General features: G+C 34.9%; 2 protein-coding genes across 2 annotated transcripts; one reads left to right on the top strand and one right to left on the bottom strand.

Moving 5' to 3' along the window:
• Positions 1-693: 693 nt before the first annotated feature.
• On the bottom strand, positions 694-5,472 carry LOC112524721 (probable signal peptidase complex subunit 2). Its single transcript, XM_025134679.1, has 5 exons — positions 5,238-5,472; positions 4,983-5,134; positions 4,716-4,797; positions 1,143-1,288; positions 694-894 (listed from the first exon to the last, which is right to left on the bottom strand). Exons 1-5 carry the CDS (start codon positions 5,361-5,363, stop codon positions 792-794), a joined length of 609 nt encoding a protein of 202 aa, XP_024990447.1. The 5' UTR covers positions 5,364-5,472; the 3' UTR covers positions 694-791.
• A 1,300-nt stretch (positions 5,473-6,772) lies between these two features.
• Positions 6,773-7,902, top strand: LOC112524775. Its single transcript, XM_025134729.1, has one exon. It carries the CDS (start codon positions 6,773-6,775, stop codon positions 7,742-7,744), a length of 972 nt encoding a protein of 323 aa, XP_024990497.1. The 3' UTR covers positions 7,745-7,902.
• Positions 7,903-16,975: the final 9,073 nt, after the last annotated feature.

Here is a 16,975-nt window from a genome sequence, read left to right as displayed (position 1 = left end):
GAATTGAAGTGTCCATAGCGGTCAAACGAGACCACAAAAGATGGTTTAGTTTGACTAGTTTAAACTAATTATGGAATATAAAGTTTAAACTATGAATTAAAAAAATTAAATCCAAACATATAACTTAGTAAAAAGATCAACAAATCAACCATATTCTATAGTCCTCACATCATAGATACTTTCCAAAGTAACAACTGATAAATTAAAGATGCGATGAACCCAAAAATTTGTTAAAACTAAGGAGTCATTTACCAAACACTTATTCGGATAAGCACATATCAAGTCATACTACCTCACCAGACGAATATGGTAAGAACTAAGAATCTTACACGGTAAGAACGAGACAAGGACCAAAAGTCTTAACCGATAAGTAAGGACGACGACTCTTACCATGGTAAGCGCTTACCTAGTAAATTGTTGCATACGATGTCGTTTTAGTATACTAAAATCTTACACGGTAAGTAAATAATAGTGTTAAATTTTACCGGTAACCACCTATGAGTAAATGTTTGGTAAACGACCCCTAAATTCCAACTTCAAGTAAACCGTAAAAAATATTGCATACTATCAAAAGTAAGAGAACTCATAAATATTAGTCCAATCTGTAAATTTAATAAAAGAATACGAGACTGTCAGCCTATATATATTTAAAAAGTATATATGTGAAGCAATGAGTGCGAAATGCAAAAGGCAAGATGAAACGAAAACCTTCCCATATGCAAAGCAATATTATATTTGTAGGTTCAACAAAATATCAACTAAAATACCACTACAAATTCTCACTCACTCCTTCACTTGCGCTTTTTGTTATCTGTAGCATTAGCATACTCGTTTACAAGTCCCTCAACATCTTTCCAAAACAGCCCTTCCACCAACACTCCATCCTTTGTGAACCTGCAAAATCATCCAGAAACTCATAAATCCCTAAACCACCCTACACAATAAATACCAAATCTTTTTCTTCTTCCCTTTACACAAATTCAACTTTAAGATGTTTAAAGATCGAGATCGAGGAAAAAAAAATACTTTTTTTTAAATAATTATGGTTAGATTGTGTTTGGTTCTACATGTGTTAGGTCAAGAGAAAAAGATCTACATCGATGACAATGTAAACTGGAAATTGTTAGAGAGGAGAGAGAGACCATTTTGTCACGCTTTTGGTGAACTCCACGGTTGGTTTTGCAGAAATAGATTTAGAATCAGTGCTAGCTATCGTAAGAGTATACATGTCAGAGAATCTGGGCAACTTAGAAGAAACCATCAAGCCGGTGCTAGTGTAAACAGAGCCCTGTCAAGATAACAACAAACTTGATCAATGAAGAAGGATGCCAGCTCTGTCAAAAGCTGAAAACAGGTCAAGTTCTACATCAGTCAATTTTTGAACATTTGCGTCAAAATGTCATGCAAGATATATCAATGAAATAACTAGACTAAATAACTGATATCCTAATAACATGATGTAACATTGTTTGCTTATTACAGATACTGAAGCAACTACGAAAAGTGATATAGTTAGGGAAGTCTAAGGTCCCTGGGGCACTGAATATAGTTTACTAGATACTGTGAGGTTTTTCTATTACATATACAGCTGTAAAAGACCATCCGGAAAGCAACAAGTTGCAAAAAAATGAAGTTAGACGTATTAAACCTAAATAATATAGCCCATCTTCTCCCCACCAAGACCCACAATGATTTTCTAATAAACCAAATCAGCCTTGTATATCCCACCTGAAAAAGGGGGGGGGGTGGTGGTGTTTATACAGCCGACCTGGCGACCTCCACCCCAAATGGTACAGCGGTTTTTTCCATGAACCCCCCAGCTTCTGCACAGTGTGGGTAAAAAAAAATTGCAGATAAAGATCATATGCAAAAGAACTTGAAAATAAGAAAGGCTGTGTAGAAATTTATACTTTGAAATTCAAGTTAGAATTTTCTGAATCTTTATGGTCAATTGTAGAACCTTAAGAATGTAGGACATTACCTCATAAAGGCCACCATATATGCAATTCCAATACTATATTGCATGTTAAATATGACTCCCTAAGCCCAAAGCAATAGACTAGCCCAATAACTTCTAAATCAACTTAAAACCGTGGTGGAAGTTACTAGTAGCCCACAGCCTGGGCCTTGTAAAGAGCTCACAAATCTCATTTTCTGTTCATGTAGGACAAGTTGTCACAAATCCCCCACTTAAAATCCTGATATCCTTGTTAGGCCCACCATTAAGGCATCAACCTCCTTGTTCATCGGCAATGTGAGATTCAGCTAAGATGTTACAAAAGCACCTGCTCAAGGAGTCATCATGCTCGATAAGATTTGCACCAACTATTATGATGGAATATGGTTTAGCTATGATACCATCTTGTAACATGACAAGCCCAAAGTAATAGACTAGCCCAATAACTTCTAAACCATGATAAAAATTATTGTATCCCACAACCTAGGGCATATAAGAAGCTCACAAATTTCATTTTATATTCATGTGGGGCGCGTTGTCACACACTCGCACCAACAATCTTCACGGTTAATATTATTAAGATAAGAGCTTCAAATAATGCCTTTAAAATACAAATAAACTCAAATGCAATTGGCCTTCAAGCAGGGTAGCACAGTCTTCGGATGGCCATTCTAAAGCAAAAAATGGTAAATGAGCAACTTTGACAAAAGAGGTTGGAATGGCACTCAAAACAGACGTAATGGAGCTTGATTTGCAGATCCATTTTGCAATATCATGTTATCAAATATAGCACCTTTGGTGAAGCTAAGATTTAGCTTAGTTCTGCTAAAGTACAATACAAATGGGATCCCTTGGTAGGAGGTCATCAAGTTTTAGGTATTTGCTAGAACTTCTTTGGAGTATTGTCCACATAATTAGTGACATGCATGCAAGAATAATGCCGACGGTCTTTTCAAAATATTGAGCTAAGGAGTTTCTCCTAATGATTCGTTCACTAATGTTGCTCATGGGTATAAATGATCAAGATTAAGAAGTTTTTACTAAATTTTTCCAGCCGCATGTTTGATGATTGATGAAGATGTAAGGGTTGCCAATCCAATCATACAGCTTATCCTAGCTCCACTTCTTTCATTTTGACTAAGCTCTTCTTGGTTTTTAGTAGCTTTAGCAGTTTATATTGTTTACAACAAAAAGAATGTTGCCTATCAATAACTCTATTTTTCAGAATGCTATTTATGGTTCGACCTATATGCTACCAAGCAGTTAGGTCATGCAGCAGTTTCTTATCCTTTATCATTCTTAAGCATATGATATGTTCTTGATAAACAATAACAGATCCATGCTAAAACCATGGCCATAGCAGGTGCGGTCCTAGATGGTGAAATAAAAGCCTGGTCCAAATTAATATATAAGTTGGGATTTATTCTTAACCGACAACACAATGTGCATAATGAAACATCTTCACGAGGCCAATTTGTAATCACGATTGTTTTGAAAACACAACCATGGCCATTGCAAGCTACGATGCAACATTCTTTTAGGAAACACTATATTCTATAACCAGCCAAGAAGGAATAGATGTGCTACCACCTAAGATTGGCATGACAGTTACAGCTCAGGTATGGTGTTCATGATATCTTATCGACCATGATGCAAAGATCCTTTGCAGTTCAATCTAACAAAAAGTCACTAAGGCTTTTATGTAAACACAAGTCAAATAAAGGCCAAACATTAGCATTATTCTTGGGGATTAACCTAGGAGTATAAAATTAAACATATAGCTAACTGAAGTACACAGATTGAAATCATCCAGTTCATTACCTTTAGTTATCCCTTGAACATTCAAAAGACTATCTTTAAAAACTAGAGGTTATCATCATAGCTGAAATTGTGATCTTATTGCTAAAACTGTTTTTAGTAACTGCAAAAGTTGGTTAAAACTTAAAATATGTGTTCATTTGGGGCTTATGTTTACTGAACATAAGTATTGGTGTTATGACTTAAATGAGATCCATATATTTTAATTTTCTAAAATTCTCCAAAAGGGTCTTGGCTTGCAGCACAACAATATTTTAGATTTGAGCATGAGAGTGCACTATATTAAACGACTTACAAACATACAAGGCTTAAAGAGTTATCAGAAAAGAATTTACTTCTCTTGAGACAACAACAGGTAACTAACAACCTTAACTAGTGTGATGAAAGATAATGGTGGTTATTTAAAGACAGAAGACTCAAGTCCTGAGACAATAAAAGAAGGCATTTCCTTAAAGATAGAAAAGAAGAAAAGACAGAGATAAGGAGGGAAGACGCACACATAAGGTAAAACTTAATGTAAGTCTATGAATAAAGAAAAAGCAAATAAAGACTTTCCGAGGGAGAACACCTTGAAAAGCTGACCTTGTTTTTATGCAATTAGATGATCATGCGACACAATCATCTCATTGCCAATTTTAATTTTCTATATAGCAAAATATGCTAGAAGATATATTATCTTGATGGCTTGACAAACTAAAAATAAGTCAACTAAAGCATATGATTTGAAATATTATTCCAGGTTTAACAATCCTTCAATAGAAAGTACAAGCAATTCGACTATTTTGAATGAAGGCATAACATTACATGTCAACCATGCCATCACAATAAGAATAGCATCAGAATATAGCCTATAAGGTACATCATCTATATTAACATTTCAAATAGATCCACATAAGGCTGAATATCAATAATCAATCCAGAATAAGTAAAAAAAACTTACTGCAGGAGGGTAGGTAAACAAAATTGCATTCTTTTCCTTCGTGTAGATGATCAGCTGCAATATCCCATTGAATAACACATACTTGCCATAGTCAAAGATCAAACGAACTCAATTGTCGGTCTACCAGTATAAGAAGCATAACACTATAAATCATTTATCTCCTTTGAGGTAAAACTGAGAACACTGAAAGTTCATTGATCCATTTTTGTAAACGTAATGCAGTAACACACTACAATAGAAATTCAATTTCAGACGTAAAAAGGATATAATACGATGCATCCAATGAGGAAATTTTTGTTATCCGGAAACTTCTTATTGTAAAACTGAGCAAAGAGGGCGATGATGATAATAATCGCTCCGATCAACAATCTAACGTTACTCGTTCTTACATCTTCACCGTAACCGCGATTCGTCACGATCTAGACAAAAACAAAAACAAAAATGTGACCATTGAAGCAGAATGATTAATAGATAACGTGAAATGTGAAATTCAAGATGCTTGTTAGTGAAATTGTGGTGTACCTCAGTGACAGTTTCATCGAGTAAGTGCTTGATGGAGTGATGATCTAAGATATTAGTCTTTTTAGGGTTTTTGATAGGGGCAGAAGTGGTGGTGTCGTTCGTAGTCGTCGTCGTGGTCTTCGTCATCTCCGATTTCTTTTCCTGTTTTTCCGATTGAGAATTCCTAGGGTTTGTCTGAAAATGAGATTTGGGGATTTCGTTTACTTTAATTGGAAAACTGATTCGTAGAAGCACGTTCATATGGGCCTAGATTGACTAGTAGTATTTACTCTTTAAGTGTTTAGACATGGAATTGGAACATAACTTCGGCCCAATTTTTTTTTTAAAAATAAACTAGTTGTGTATTCATGCAATGCGGTGGGATGTAAAATTTAATTATAAAATGCAAAAAAAATCATTTTGTATAAATACGAGATTCCAATTGAAGTTCAAGTACTTTAGATAGCAATCGCATTCCGTGTGAAATATTAGGGATGAAAAAAAGGCTTAAACAACAAATGCAGAAAAAAAAAACATATCTTAGAGAATTTACGTAATGTCATTCATCAATCCTTCTCCAAAATGTTTTGGAGAAAAACCACGGCATAACAAAATCACATAATGTATTGCACTTCATGATATTGGGGAGGGGGGGTACTTTTCAATTAAGTAATCCTTTATAAAATAATCATTGAATAAGATAAGAGGTGTTGAAGTCTGTAACTTAATAAGAGGTGGTGCTGAATTCTGAAATTTGAATAAATAAGACTGATTTTGTAAACTGATAAATGTCTGAATTTGTATAAATTGTCTATTTTACTCATTAGAAAATCAACGTTGAATTCATAGATATATTTATATAATTTAACATATTTATTCATCATCATTATGTTTTAGGTATGTCAATTACTTTTTGCTTGGAAAAGAGGATGAAGCTCCGAAAAAACTTATTGAAAGATTAAAATAACTTACAAGCTATTAAACGAGCATCCCATTTTTACAAATTTCAACATTACCTAAAAAATGTTTTGTAATAAAAACCAAAAAAGGCTTAAAAATAAACCCAATTACATCATTTAGAAACCAAGAAATTAAAGAAACCAATCTATAAAAACCCAAAACCAAAACTGAGGCCCTTTGTCAAATATATCAAAGCCAATAATCTCGAATGCAAAAACTGTCTACATTCCAGAAAAGCCAAACATGTAATCGGCTTGTGCAAAACCAAAAGCCCATTCCAGCTGAATCCAAAAAAACAAATGATATGAACATACAGAAAATTAATAAATCCAAAAACAACAACCCCGTTTGTAACATGCACACAAATGAACGATCCCAAGATGAAGATGAAACCATCATTTTTATAAAGTTGAGGGTTGTTTTGGTTATTTTTTATAAGAACAGGGGTTTTTTAGTTACTTTTTATAAAAAACAAGGGTTAATTTAGCTAAATTTTATAAAAATAAAGGTTGTTTTTGAGCACTTACCATTTTGTTTTATTTTAACATAAACAACCCCTATATTTTATCATTTTAATTTATCTGATTTTCTTCTCCATGGCCACCGCCGCCGTCCACCACCACCACCGGCTTCTCCAAAAACCTATCTATCTCGAGATCACAATCGTTTCCGCCAAACATCTCAAGAATGTCAACTGGAGAAACGGAAATCTCAACCCGTACGTCATCTTCTGGGTCGATCCAAATCGCCGCCTAGCCACCAAATCGGACGATTCCAATTCCACCAAACCCGTTTGGAACGAACGCTTCGTCGTCCCTTTACCGTCAACCCCCTTCGCCGCCGTTCTTACCCTAGAAATCTTCCATGCCAAACCCTCCGACACGCCGAAACCATTAGTAGGAACCCTCCGCGTTCCACTGGGGGACTTGCCTGATCCTGAAAACTCGGACCGAATTCGAACGTTCGATGTCCGCCGCCCATCTGGTCGTCTCAACGGTAAGATCCGTCTGAAAATTGCTCTCCGTGAACGGGCTCTACCCGATTACCAAAACACCCAAAAGCCACCATTTTATTATGCCTCACCGCCTCCACCCTCTTACGGTAGATTGCCATCATCACCGTCTCCGTACGGTTCTTATTCTTCTCTTCCGAATCCACCTCCGGCACCAGCTGCCTCCCCTCTTTCCGCCGCCCGGCAGGCGCCTCCACCATACCACAGCGTCTCGCAATCGGATCCGTATTCTCTATATTATCAGGGAGGATGCTATTCTCAGGCAGCTCCGTCCTCTTCTCCACGGCCATCAATTGACCGGCAGTTCAGCTACGCGAGTGTCAGCGGCGGGCCTAGCGCGCCGATGGATTATGCTCATTATGATCAAAAACCCAGAAATGGAAAGATGGGATCAGGGTTGGGATTGGCTTTTGGAACAAATACTGGGGGAGTAGCAGGGCTTGCAATTGATGAAGGATTGAGGTATGAAGATGGAAAGATCGGAGAGAGAGTTGAAACCGACATGGGTGTAAAGAAACCAGATGAATACGTCTATTACCGCCGTGTGGATTATTGATTCCGTTTTCGGGTATGTAATCTTGCTTACCCACAACAACGCAAATGATTCAACTGCTATGTAGCTTTTCATGTTTTGCTGTTGAAGTAAATATTGCTTTGTGTTTCTTATGAACTGATTTAAGTTGTAATAAGTTATGAAATTTGTTGATTCTTTCTCAAATGAGTTCTGTTTCGAGAGGAGATGTGTGGTGTGGTTCAAGTTATGAGCTTTGGTGGTTGATCACAAAACAAGTAATGTAGATTGAATTCATTTGTGAATATTGACCAGTGAAGGTTTATTCAGATTGAATTCACTTGTGAATGGATGTCATGTCAAATACTCATCTTAAACGGACATGGTGAATTTTAGCGCTAAACTTCGCATTAACACGTTTATCTGCCAAAAAAATTGAAATTTGTCTGTTTGGTTCAGATAACATAGCTTTGGAATTGAAACGCGATATTGGTAAATGACCAAAATACCATTTTTTGAAAATTTTGAAAACTGAAATCCAAGTATTGTGGTTCAGATATGTGGTGGTCGGTTGTGGTTCAGATTGAGTGGTAATCGGCGGTAGTTCAGATTGATGATTGATTGGCATTAGTTTAGATAAGTGGTGGTCTGCGGTGGTTCAGATAACGGTGGTTCAAATCCGTAGTGGTCGGTGATGGTCGACAATGATCGACGGTGTCAAATCAAGTAAGTAAGACGAAGATGATTTAATCCATTAAAAGTAGAAGTTACTACGCTAGGAAATGCATGTCATTAAAAGACCCCGTTCTATGAAACATATAAAAAAATCAACAATGACTAAAAAAAAATCTAAATTTTTATTAAATAATCAAATATTATAGAAGAAATCATTAAAAAATAACACTAAATAATTAAAGTTATTGAGTCCAATTGGAAAAACTAAGAATCCTCGAAGTAGAAGATCCAAAAGAAGACATTTTAGGTTTGAGTTTGAAAAATAAATATCAATTTTTCTAGAAAAACAATTATATAATTTAATTATCGTATTAATATAGAATTAGGAAAAAAAGTAATTAGAAAAATTATATACTTTAAGTCAACTTTACAAATAAAAATAAAAAATCATTAAAAATTTATATACTTCAATTTAAAGCGAAGAAAATGAAAAAGTAAAGAAGAAAAGCGAAAACACCAAAAAGAAAAATAGTTAGGGGTATTTAGGATTGTTTATTAATAACTTATGTTTTTTTTTTAAATGCTTATTAATTTATGTGGTATTAAATCGGAGTTTTGTAAAAAGTAATAATCTGATAAGTTGTTTTCAGTGTTTGACATATTTTGCTTATATATGCAAAATGATCAAAAAGGACAATCTTCCGTATTATTGACTTACAGGAGTGTTTGTGATTGCTTATTAACTTATTTGATTTTTTAACATATAAAAATTTATTTTTTATCATTTATAATAATATATTTGACAAAAATTTATACCATCGTCAACACCGAAATTCCCCTTTGTAAATCTTTTTATACATAACCATAACATTCTGATCATTAAATGGTAAATGACCAGCCATTAACACAAACAAAATCACCCCACAAGACCAAATATCAACCTTGGAGGCTTCATATCCTTTTCTTCCTAAAACCTCTGGTGCGACGTACGCCAGCGTCCTATAAAAGGTGTGAAACAAACCATCACCTCTGATTTGTTCAGAAATGGCACTAAGCCCAAAATCGGAGACCTTCAAGTTACCATCTTCATCTAGTAGTATGTTCTCAGGCTTCAAAGAGTTGGACGATGTTTAGGTGGCGGACACGACGGAGGATGGAGATCTCACGTTTAATATGAGAGATTAAACACCCTTTCAAGATCTGTCCCTTATCGATGACTTCAAGGGCGACAGATTCATTGGTTTTGGCGTTGCAAGCAAGGTAGACTTTGGAGAAGGTGCCATGGCCGAGAAGTTTCCCGATCTCGTAACGGCCAAGGAGGAGAAATTGGCCTTCTTTCCTTGTGGTGGTGGTGGGTGAGTTTGCTGCCATGGCGATGAAGTTGTTTAAGGGTTGGAGATTTACAAATTGAAACTGTGAATTGGGTTTTCCTTAAACATTTGGAATTTGGGGGTTTGCTTGTGATCTGGCTGGATGATGATGTTTGTGAGGTGCATAGAAACGGAGGGTTTGTTTGTGTTCGTGAAGATGAATATCTTGAGAAGAGATGTCGATCAAAGGGTGTTACATAAGGTTAAAATGGTAAACTGGTGATAAGTTGATTTTCATAAGTCAAGAAGGATTAACTTATCAAAAAACTGCTTATTACCGGTTTGGCACCGGTATAAGCAATTTTTTTTCTTACCCAAACACTAGAAAACAGTTTATCTCCGGTGCCACACTGAAATAAGTTAAAAAACAAATTTGATAAGCAATCACAAACACCCCCCTTAGTAGGCTTAAACTAAGGGAACGTTTTATTCGCAGATTTTGAAGAAATTTGATGGAATTGAAATGTTAAATTTCAATCACTAAATTACATTCTCTCTTTTGGTTCATTTTTTTTTTCATGAAATGAATCTTCAAAATTATACAAATTCCACAAACAAAGGAATTTAACATTTCTTAACAACTACATGATATTTTGATGAAATTAAATTTTCTATTTCCATAATATCACACATGCCCTTAACCAATATACTATAATATCATAAAACCCAATATGACTATCGTCGAGCACCTTCAACCACCATCTATCTGAATCACCACCGATAAGAACCACCACCGACCACCATTGATCTAAACCACAACCAATCACCGCCATCTGAAACACCATGGAATACCACGGATTTGAACCAATGTCGATCATCACCATCTGAACCACAACGGACCACCATCGATCTGAACCGCCGCCAACTACTATTGATTTGAATCACCCCCAGTCATTGTTGATCTGAACCACGCCCACCACCATCGATCTGAACCATCGCCTACCAACGATCTGATCCATCATTGATCTGAGTCACCGTTGATCCGAACCATATCCGACCACCGCCACCTGAAGCACCACAAACCACCACCGGTTTGAATCACTGGTGGACGCCACCGACCACCAACGATTTGAACAACCATCAGTCTGAACACCATCACCACCGCCAATCTGAACCACTGTCCATCTGAAACACCGCGGACCACCATCGATCTGAACCACTATCGATCAACATCATCTGAACCATTGTGAACCACCACCGATCTGAACCACCATTGCTTTAGTAACGTCGTTTGGCTTATGGTTATATTTGAGTTGTGTATTTTATATTGTTTTACATATTAAATAATTTTATTAAGGTATTTTGGTTTTAAAAAAATTAAAATTTTCAAAACAGACATTTTAGTCATTTATCAATATTTCATTCCAATTTCAAAGCTACATTCGGTGAACCAAACAGACAAACTATAATTCCTTAACAGATTTTGTTGATCCTCTCTCTCAGTAATTTGATGATAATCCCTTTTTCCTTCCACGTTGTATTTGTGTTTCTGTATTTTCAGTTCCAACGATCATCACTGAGTATGTTCAGTGATCGCTGAAGAACTTGCATTGTAAATTCATCAGAGACATCAATACTTCAAGAAGACAACACTCACACCAAAGAACCTTCAGTGAACGTCGAATACTGAAACTGAAGATTAGAGACCGGCGAGTACGTGATCTGAAGCGATATTCAGTGATTACAAGCCTGACTACATATGTGTGAATACTGCTCTAGCTTCAGCGAATGATGATGAGACTTCCAGGTCATTCCAGCATTCAGCGATCAAAGGAAGCTTGCTTAGCACGATTGTTGTTGTCTTGTCCTTATGCACACAAAGGACAAACCCATACCCTTGCAAAAGTTAGTACGGTACGGAGCCGATTAGTCGACTCTTTGTCCACCAACTTTAGGCAATGATGTTTGCTCAAAAATAGTGCTTTTGTACTATTCAATGTAGCAAAGGACAAGCCTTCTTCTTAAGGCTTGACACGCACTCTAAACCTACCATATTGCATTAAATATTCATTTAATGCACTGGGTATAAATAGAAGTGTTCTTCTCCATGCACAGTGCACGCATCTCTCTGTTATCCTATTCTTACTTCAAGCATCTTCTAGCTTAAGTAAACGATCTTCCCTTTAGCAATCTCTTTTCTTGTATTTGCTAAAGATCTGTGTGTATCCAAAGATTGTTTAGATAAGTTTTCTTTACCTTATCTTTCCGCAAACAGTCTTGTAAAATCTGTATTGATCTTCTCTATCAATATATATTTTATATTTTGAAAATACTGTGTTTGTATTCATCCCCACCCCCTTCTACAAACTGTTTCTATTCTTGTAGACCCTTACGGGACCAACAGATTTCATTCCAACGTGCGCCAACCAAACAGGTGGTTAAAGCTGACAACACTCCATTCCAATCCATTAAAGGTCAAATTCTTTTAACAGATTACATTCCATCAAAAAATGTTCTGTGAAGCAAACACCACCTAAGTTCTCTCTCTAGCTCTAATGCATCTACTACTACACTAAATATTGAGCTTGTTTGAATAACAACATTAAATTTTATATGAGCTTTATTGCAAATATTTTTCTAAATACTTGAAAGCCCTCGTGGTTGGAGGCCCTATGTGGCAGTGCCACCGGCACACTTGGTTGGGGTATATATATATATATATGGGTCCATTCAAGGAAGAACTGAATTGTTTGTGGTAACCATGAGATCCAATCTCAACCATACAAATTAATAATCAATGGTTAAAAATAAAAGAAAAATTAATTACTGAAATTCCAAAAATAACTCTCCAATATTTAATGTGAGTATGTAAATAAGAGCAAAAGGGTCAAAAATTTTAATTTAATGAGAATATTTTGAGCGCCCTAGAAATCCGTTAATCTTCTAAAATTACATTTCATCAAATCAAAAAAAAAAAAAACACAGAATATCCTGTTGGTTGTGCGAGAAGAGGTGGAAAACAATTTGTAAGCTTTGGTTGAACATGTTGTGTTACATTGTGGTAAAAAAGATTGTGGTTTTATGTGTTACCCAAAAGATTGTAGTTTCAATAGAGATGTGAAGTTGCTGCATAAACACAAGAAAGTAATCCAGTCAATGAGCATTCAACTACACTTTGTGTAATATCTCAATCACATAGTATCAAACTATACAAGGCAACTTCCAAACCACTAAACTCATGGTGAAAATTCTTTGGTAGCCTACAACCAAGAACTCATAAGTCATAAGGGGCTACAAATTCCAATAGTTACAGATGTAGGACAATGTGTTACAATACCAATAGTGTATTAGGTAACACAAGATGTTTTGTTACAATGTGGTAAAAAAGATTGTGGTTTCATGTGCTACCCAAAAGATTGTGGTTTCATGTGCTACCCAAAAGATTGTGGTTTCATGTGGTAATTTAGGAATGTAAAATCAAAATTAATTGGAAGTTTGAAACGTATGGAATTAATAAATAAATATTTAATCTAAATTTAGTAATTTACTAACATGTCATTTTACATTAATTTAAAAAAAATAATTAATATATTAAAATGATTGGTTGAGATTGGATCTCACGGTTACCACAAACAAAATAGTTATCATTTGATTAAGCCCCTATATATATATATATATATATATATATATATATATTAAACAATGAAATCGACAGATGAAGGTGGTTTGCACGGTTTACACAAATGAAGGTGGTTTTCATATGATCACTCCTCTATATATATATATATAGGGAGAGAGAGAGAGAGACTTGGGATCATGTGAAACCAATGGTTTTTCGTGAAACCCGTAAAACCAATTCTCAACCATTGGATTAGATCAACAATCTGAACATTCATAATCACAAAATTGTCACGAGACTTCTCAATAATTACAAAAATTGTCACCGTGCAACTTTAGACCATTAGCTTATAAAGTTGATCAATGAACATAAATTGGTCTTACGGGTCTCACGAAAAACCTTTGATCTCACGTGAACCCAACCCTATATATATATATATATATATATATATATATATATATATATATATAAACAGCATAAACCATACAGTATCATATTTCGCGGTTTAAGATATGCATAGTTTCGTTTGTCATATAGAAAATTGCTCAAACTGCAATTGTGATTCGGTTTGCGGTTTTAATTCTATGGAACCGTTTACCAGTAAAATTTAACATTATCATTTACCTATAGGTAAGATTTCAATAACAAAAATAATATCATATGCAACACAGATATAGTGGTAGACGTGAATCAAATGGTTGGAAACAACTTGGTCGACGTGAATCTCGTCATTACGTGGCGTTGAATTTGGAGGTGGAGAAGCCTTTGTTTGACGGATTTGAAGCCGGCGTTGGAGAGGGACTTGAGAGCAACATCCCTTTGGTGTGGGGTTAAAAGACGATGTGTACCACTTGTTTATTTTAATTTATTTGCTACTCTTATTAGATGGATTCATAAATAAAAATATGATTTTTACACACACACAATCTCCAAAAAAAATTATTCTTCATTAACCTAATCAAGCTAAGAACCTGTTTACCAAACACTTAACCGATAAATGCTTACTGAGTAATTTTTCTTATCGGAATAACATGGCAAGGGTCAAAAATCTTACCCGGTAAGAGTAATGGTAAAGATGAAGAATCTTATTTGGTAAGTGGGGATGACGACTATTACCCCGGTAAGAGCTTACTGAGTAAATTGTTGCATACGATACCATTTTGATGTACTATAATTTTACCCAGTAAAATATTGTAAGCGTTTATCGCGTAAGCATTTAGGTACACCGCTCTAAATAAACTTTTAATCATTATTTATTTAATGTTTTATCATCTATAATCAAAACTTATTCTTTTAATATTTTACTGCTAATCACATCCTTAATCATGCGATCAATTTCTTAGAATCTTTGGGAACGTTAGATCTACAATAAAAAAAAATGAAATAAAACGAGACTAGAATTGAAGAGTAAAAATATGTCCAAAATATTTCTTTCTCCATTTTGTTGGAGATGCTCTAAACTCAGTAGCTTGATTTAGGGTTGTTTTCCTACATTTTTCTTTTTCTTTTTAATTGACTCAATTGTTTTAGGGGTATTTAGGATTGCTTATTTATAATGTTTATTAACTTATTTTGGTGTGTTACGGATAATAAGAAGCTTTTAGTGTTTGGATTGAGAAAAAAAAATATTTACACCTGTTTGGCACCGGTAATAAGAAGTTTTTGATAAATTACTCTCTTCTAACTTATTAAGTTATTCTGTTGTGGTACCGTGACAGAGTTTTTAGTATTTGGATGGAAAAAAAGAAATATTTATCAACTTATTAAGTTTTGGTACAACCATAAGCTTATTAAGATTTTAGTACCGCCATAAGCTAATCAAAACACTTTTTATAAAACTCCGGTTTAACACCAGATAAGTTAATATCCACTTTTACGAAAAAACAGAAGTTGTTTTAAATAAACAATCCCGAACACCCTCTTAGTTCGTCAATAAACATAGGGATTGTTTACCGCTCAACACTTTCATTGAAATTATTAGTTAAGATTTTAGTCCATTAAATGACATCTTATGCAACATTTTTATTCGATAAGCACTAACTGGGGAACACTCTCGATCCTTGTCATCACGCTTACTGGATAAGACTCTCGGTCCTTGTAATGGCTCTTACCGCGTAAGATTCTCGGTCTCTCTCATCGCTCTTACCAGATAAGTGTTTAGTAAACGGCCTAACAGTCTTATCAGTGATTTTTGAACCTGGGTTATTTGTCTCATGTAATTGGAACTACAAGATGTTTGGTTCAATAGCCTGTTTAATTTTCGAAGTTGGATTAGATAAATTAATATGCATGTGACTCTAGCTCGAAAAAAGGGTAATCTATATATATATCAAAGAAAGAACCAAGAGTATTGAGGTGACATCATGATGATTAAGTATTGAAGTGTTGGTGAATTGTGGTTGATTTTGAGATATCTCACATTGGTGAAGAGTTGAAAGATTTGAATAAGATGAAGTGTATAAGAAAAGTGGATTGGATGCATGATAACTCTCAATTTGTGAGAGTTATTTGTTGTTCAATACCCTTATTTTATTGTGTCTTTGGTACTCATTTTGCTCTTATCCTATATTTTTGGTCCAAAATATGTTAAGAGGTGATGAAAGGTCAATAATTTAATTTTTTCCAAAAAAACCCATTGATGTTGGTAAACTGCCTACTTTTTGCTCACATTCATCTTATGACGTATTTTCATCAAATCTGATTTGAACAAAATTTAAATACTGGTTCTCTTGGGTATTAATGGGATTTAATTCTGAGTTTCAGATCCGAAAGTCTTGAGTTACTTGGAAAAATGAGCCTGATTAAGTTATAAAATGCCAATAAAATACTCATACCATTATTTTAATGAAAAAGTCTTCCCTACCTTTTCATTATTAAAATGGTTAGGTAGTTTTACCTTTTGCAACCTTTCAAGAAAAAGTGACTAGGCCAGAAAAAATAGACATGTGGTGATGGGAGGTCCTTACATTCTAGACGATGAAGACTTTCTTCCTTTGGGCGAAGAGTTTGTCCGGTCCTCACTTTTTCCTATATATTGAAGCTTTTCTCTCATTTGGAAGACATCCACTTCATCAACAATTCAGCTAAGCAACCTTGGAGCATTCTCTCAAGCTCTACAGCAGTAGAGCAAGTTTAATTTCTGCTTGTAATTTTATTTTCGTACTTAGTCTTTAATTCTCGCCACTGTGTATTGTATGCCCTCTGTGAGCAACAGTTAAATATTATTTTCAGTTCAAGTATTTCTTATGCATTTTTCTTCTTCTGTTTCCTCTATGTGTTCTAATTTTATTATGAGCTAAGCACCCATTTGAGTGTGGGTGTGAGTCAAACTTAAGAATTTGAAAGCGCACTTGGGTGTTGCCAATTTTATTGATTCTTAAGCTTGGTCATTTAAGTCGGGACTTAAGCTTAACGCAGATAAGCTGATGTTAGAACTGAAAAATCAGTATTAATTGTATTCGTCTTGAAAGATTAATTTTAGTCTATAATTGTATTCATAGATATGCTATTTTTTAGCTATCGATGATTGAATGGAAGACCTGGTGAGATGAACATCAAAAAGTCTCATATATACAGTACATTTGTTGTACGGAGTATATCTGTTATACTCACAGGCCAATCTTTTTATAAGATTGAAACCAATTTCATACGTTGAAATTGGATGTTACCTTC

The sequence above is a fragment of the Cynara cardunculus genome (genome assembly GCF_001531365.2).
Source record: "Cynara cardunculus var. scolymus isolate 2C chromosome LG 13, CcrdV1, whole genome shotgun sequence".
In the NCBI taxonomy this organism is placed as follows: domain Eukaryota; kingdom Viridiplantae; phylum Streptophyta; class Magnoliopsida; order Asterales; family Asteraceae; genus Cynara; species Cynara cardunculus.
The sequence above is the reverse complement of the archived record's forward strand: the minus strand, read 5'-3'. Positions and strand labels throughout refer to the sequence as shown.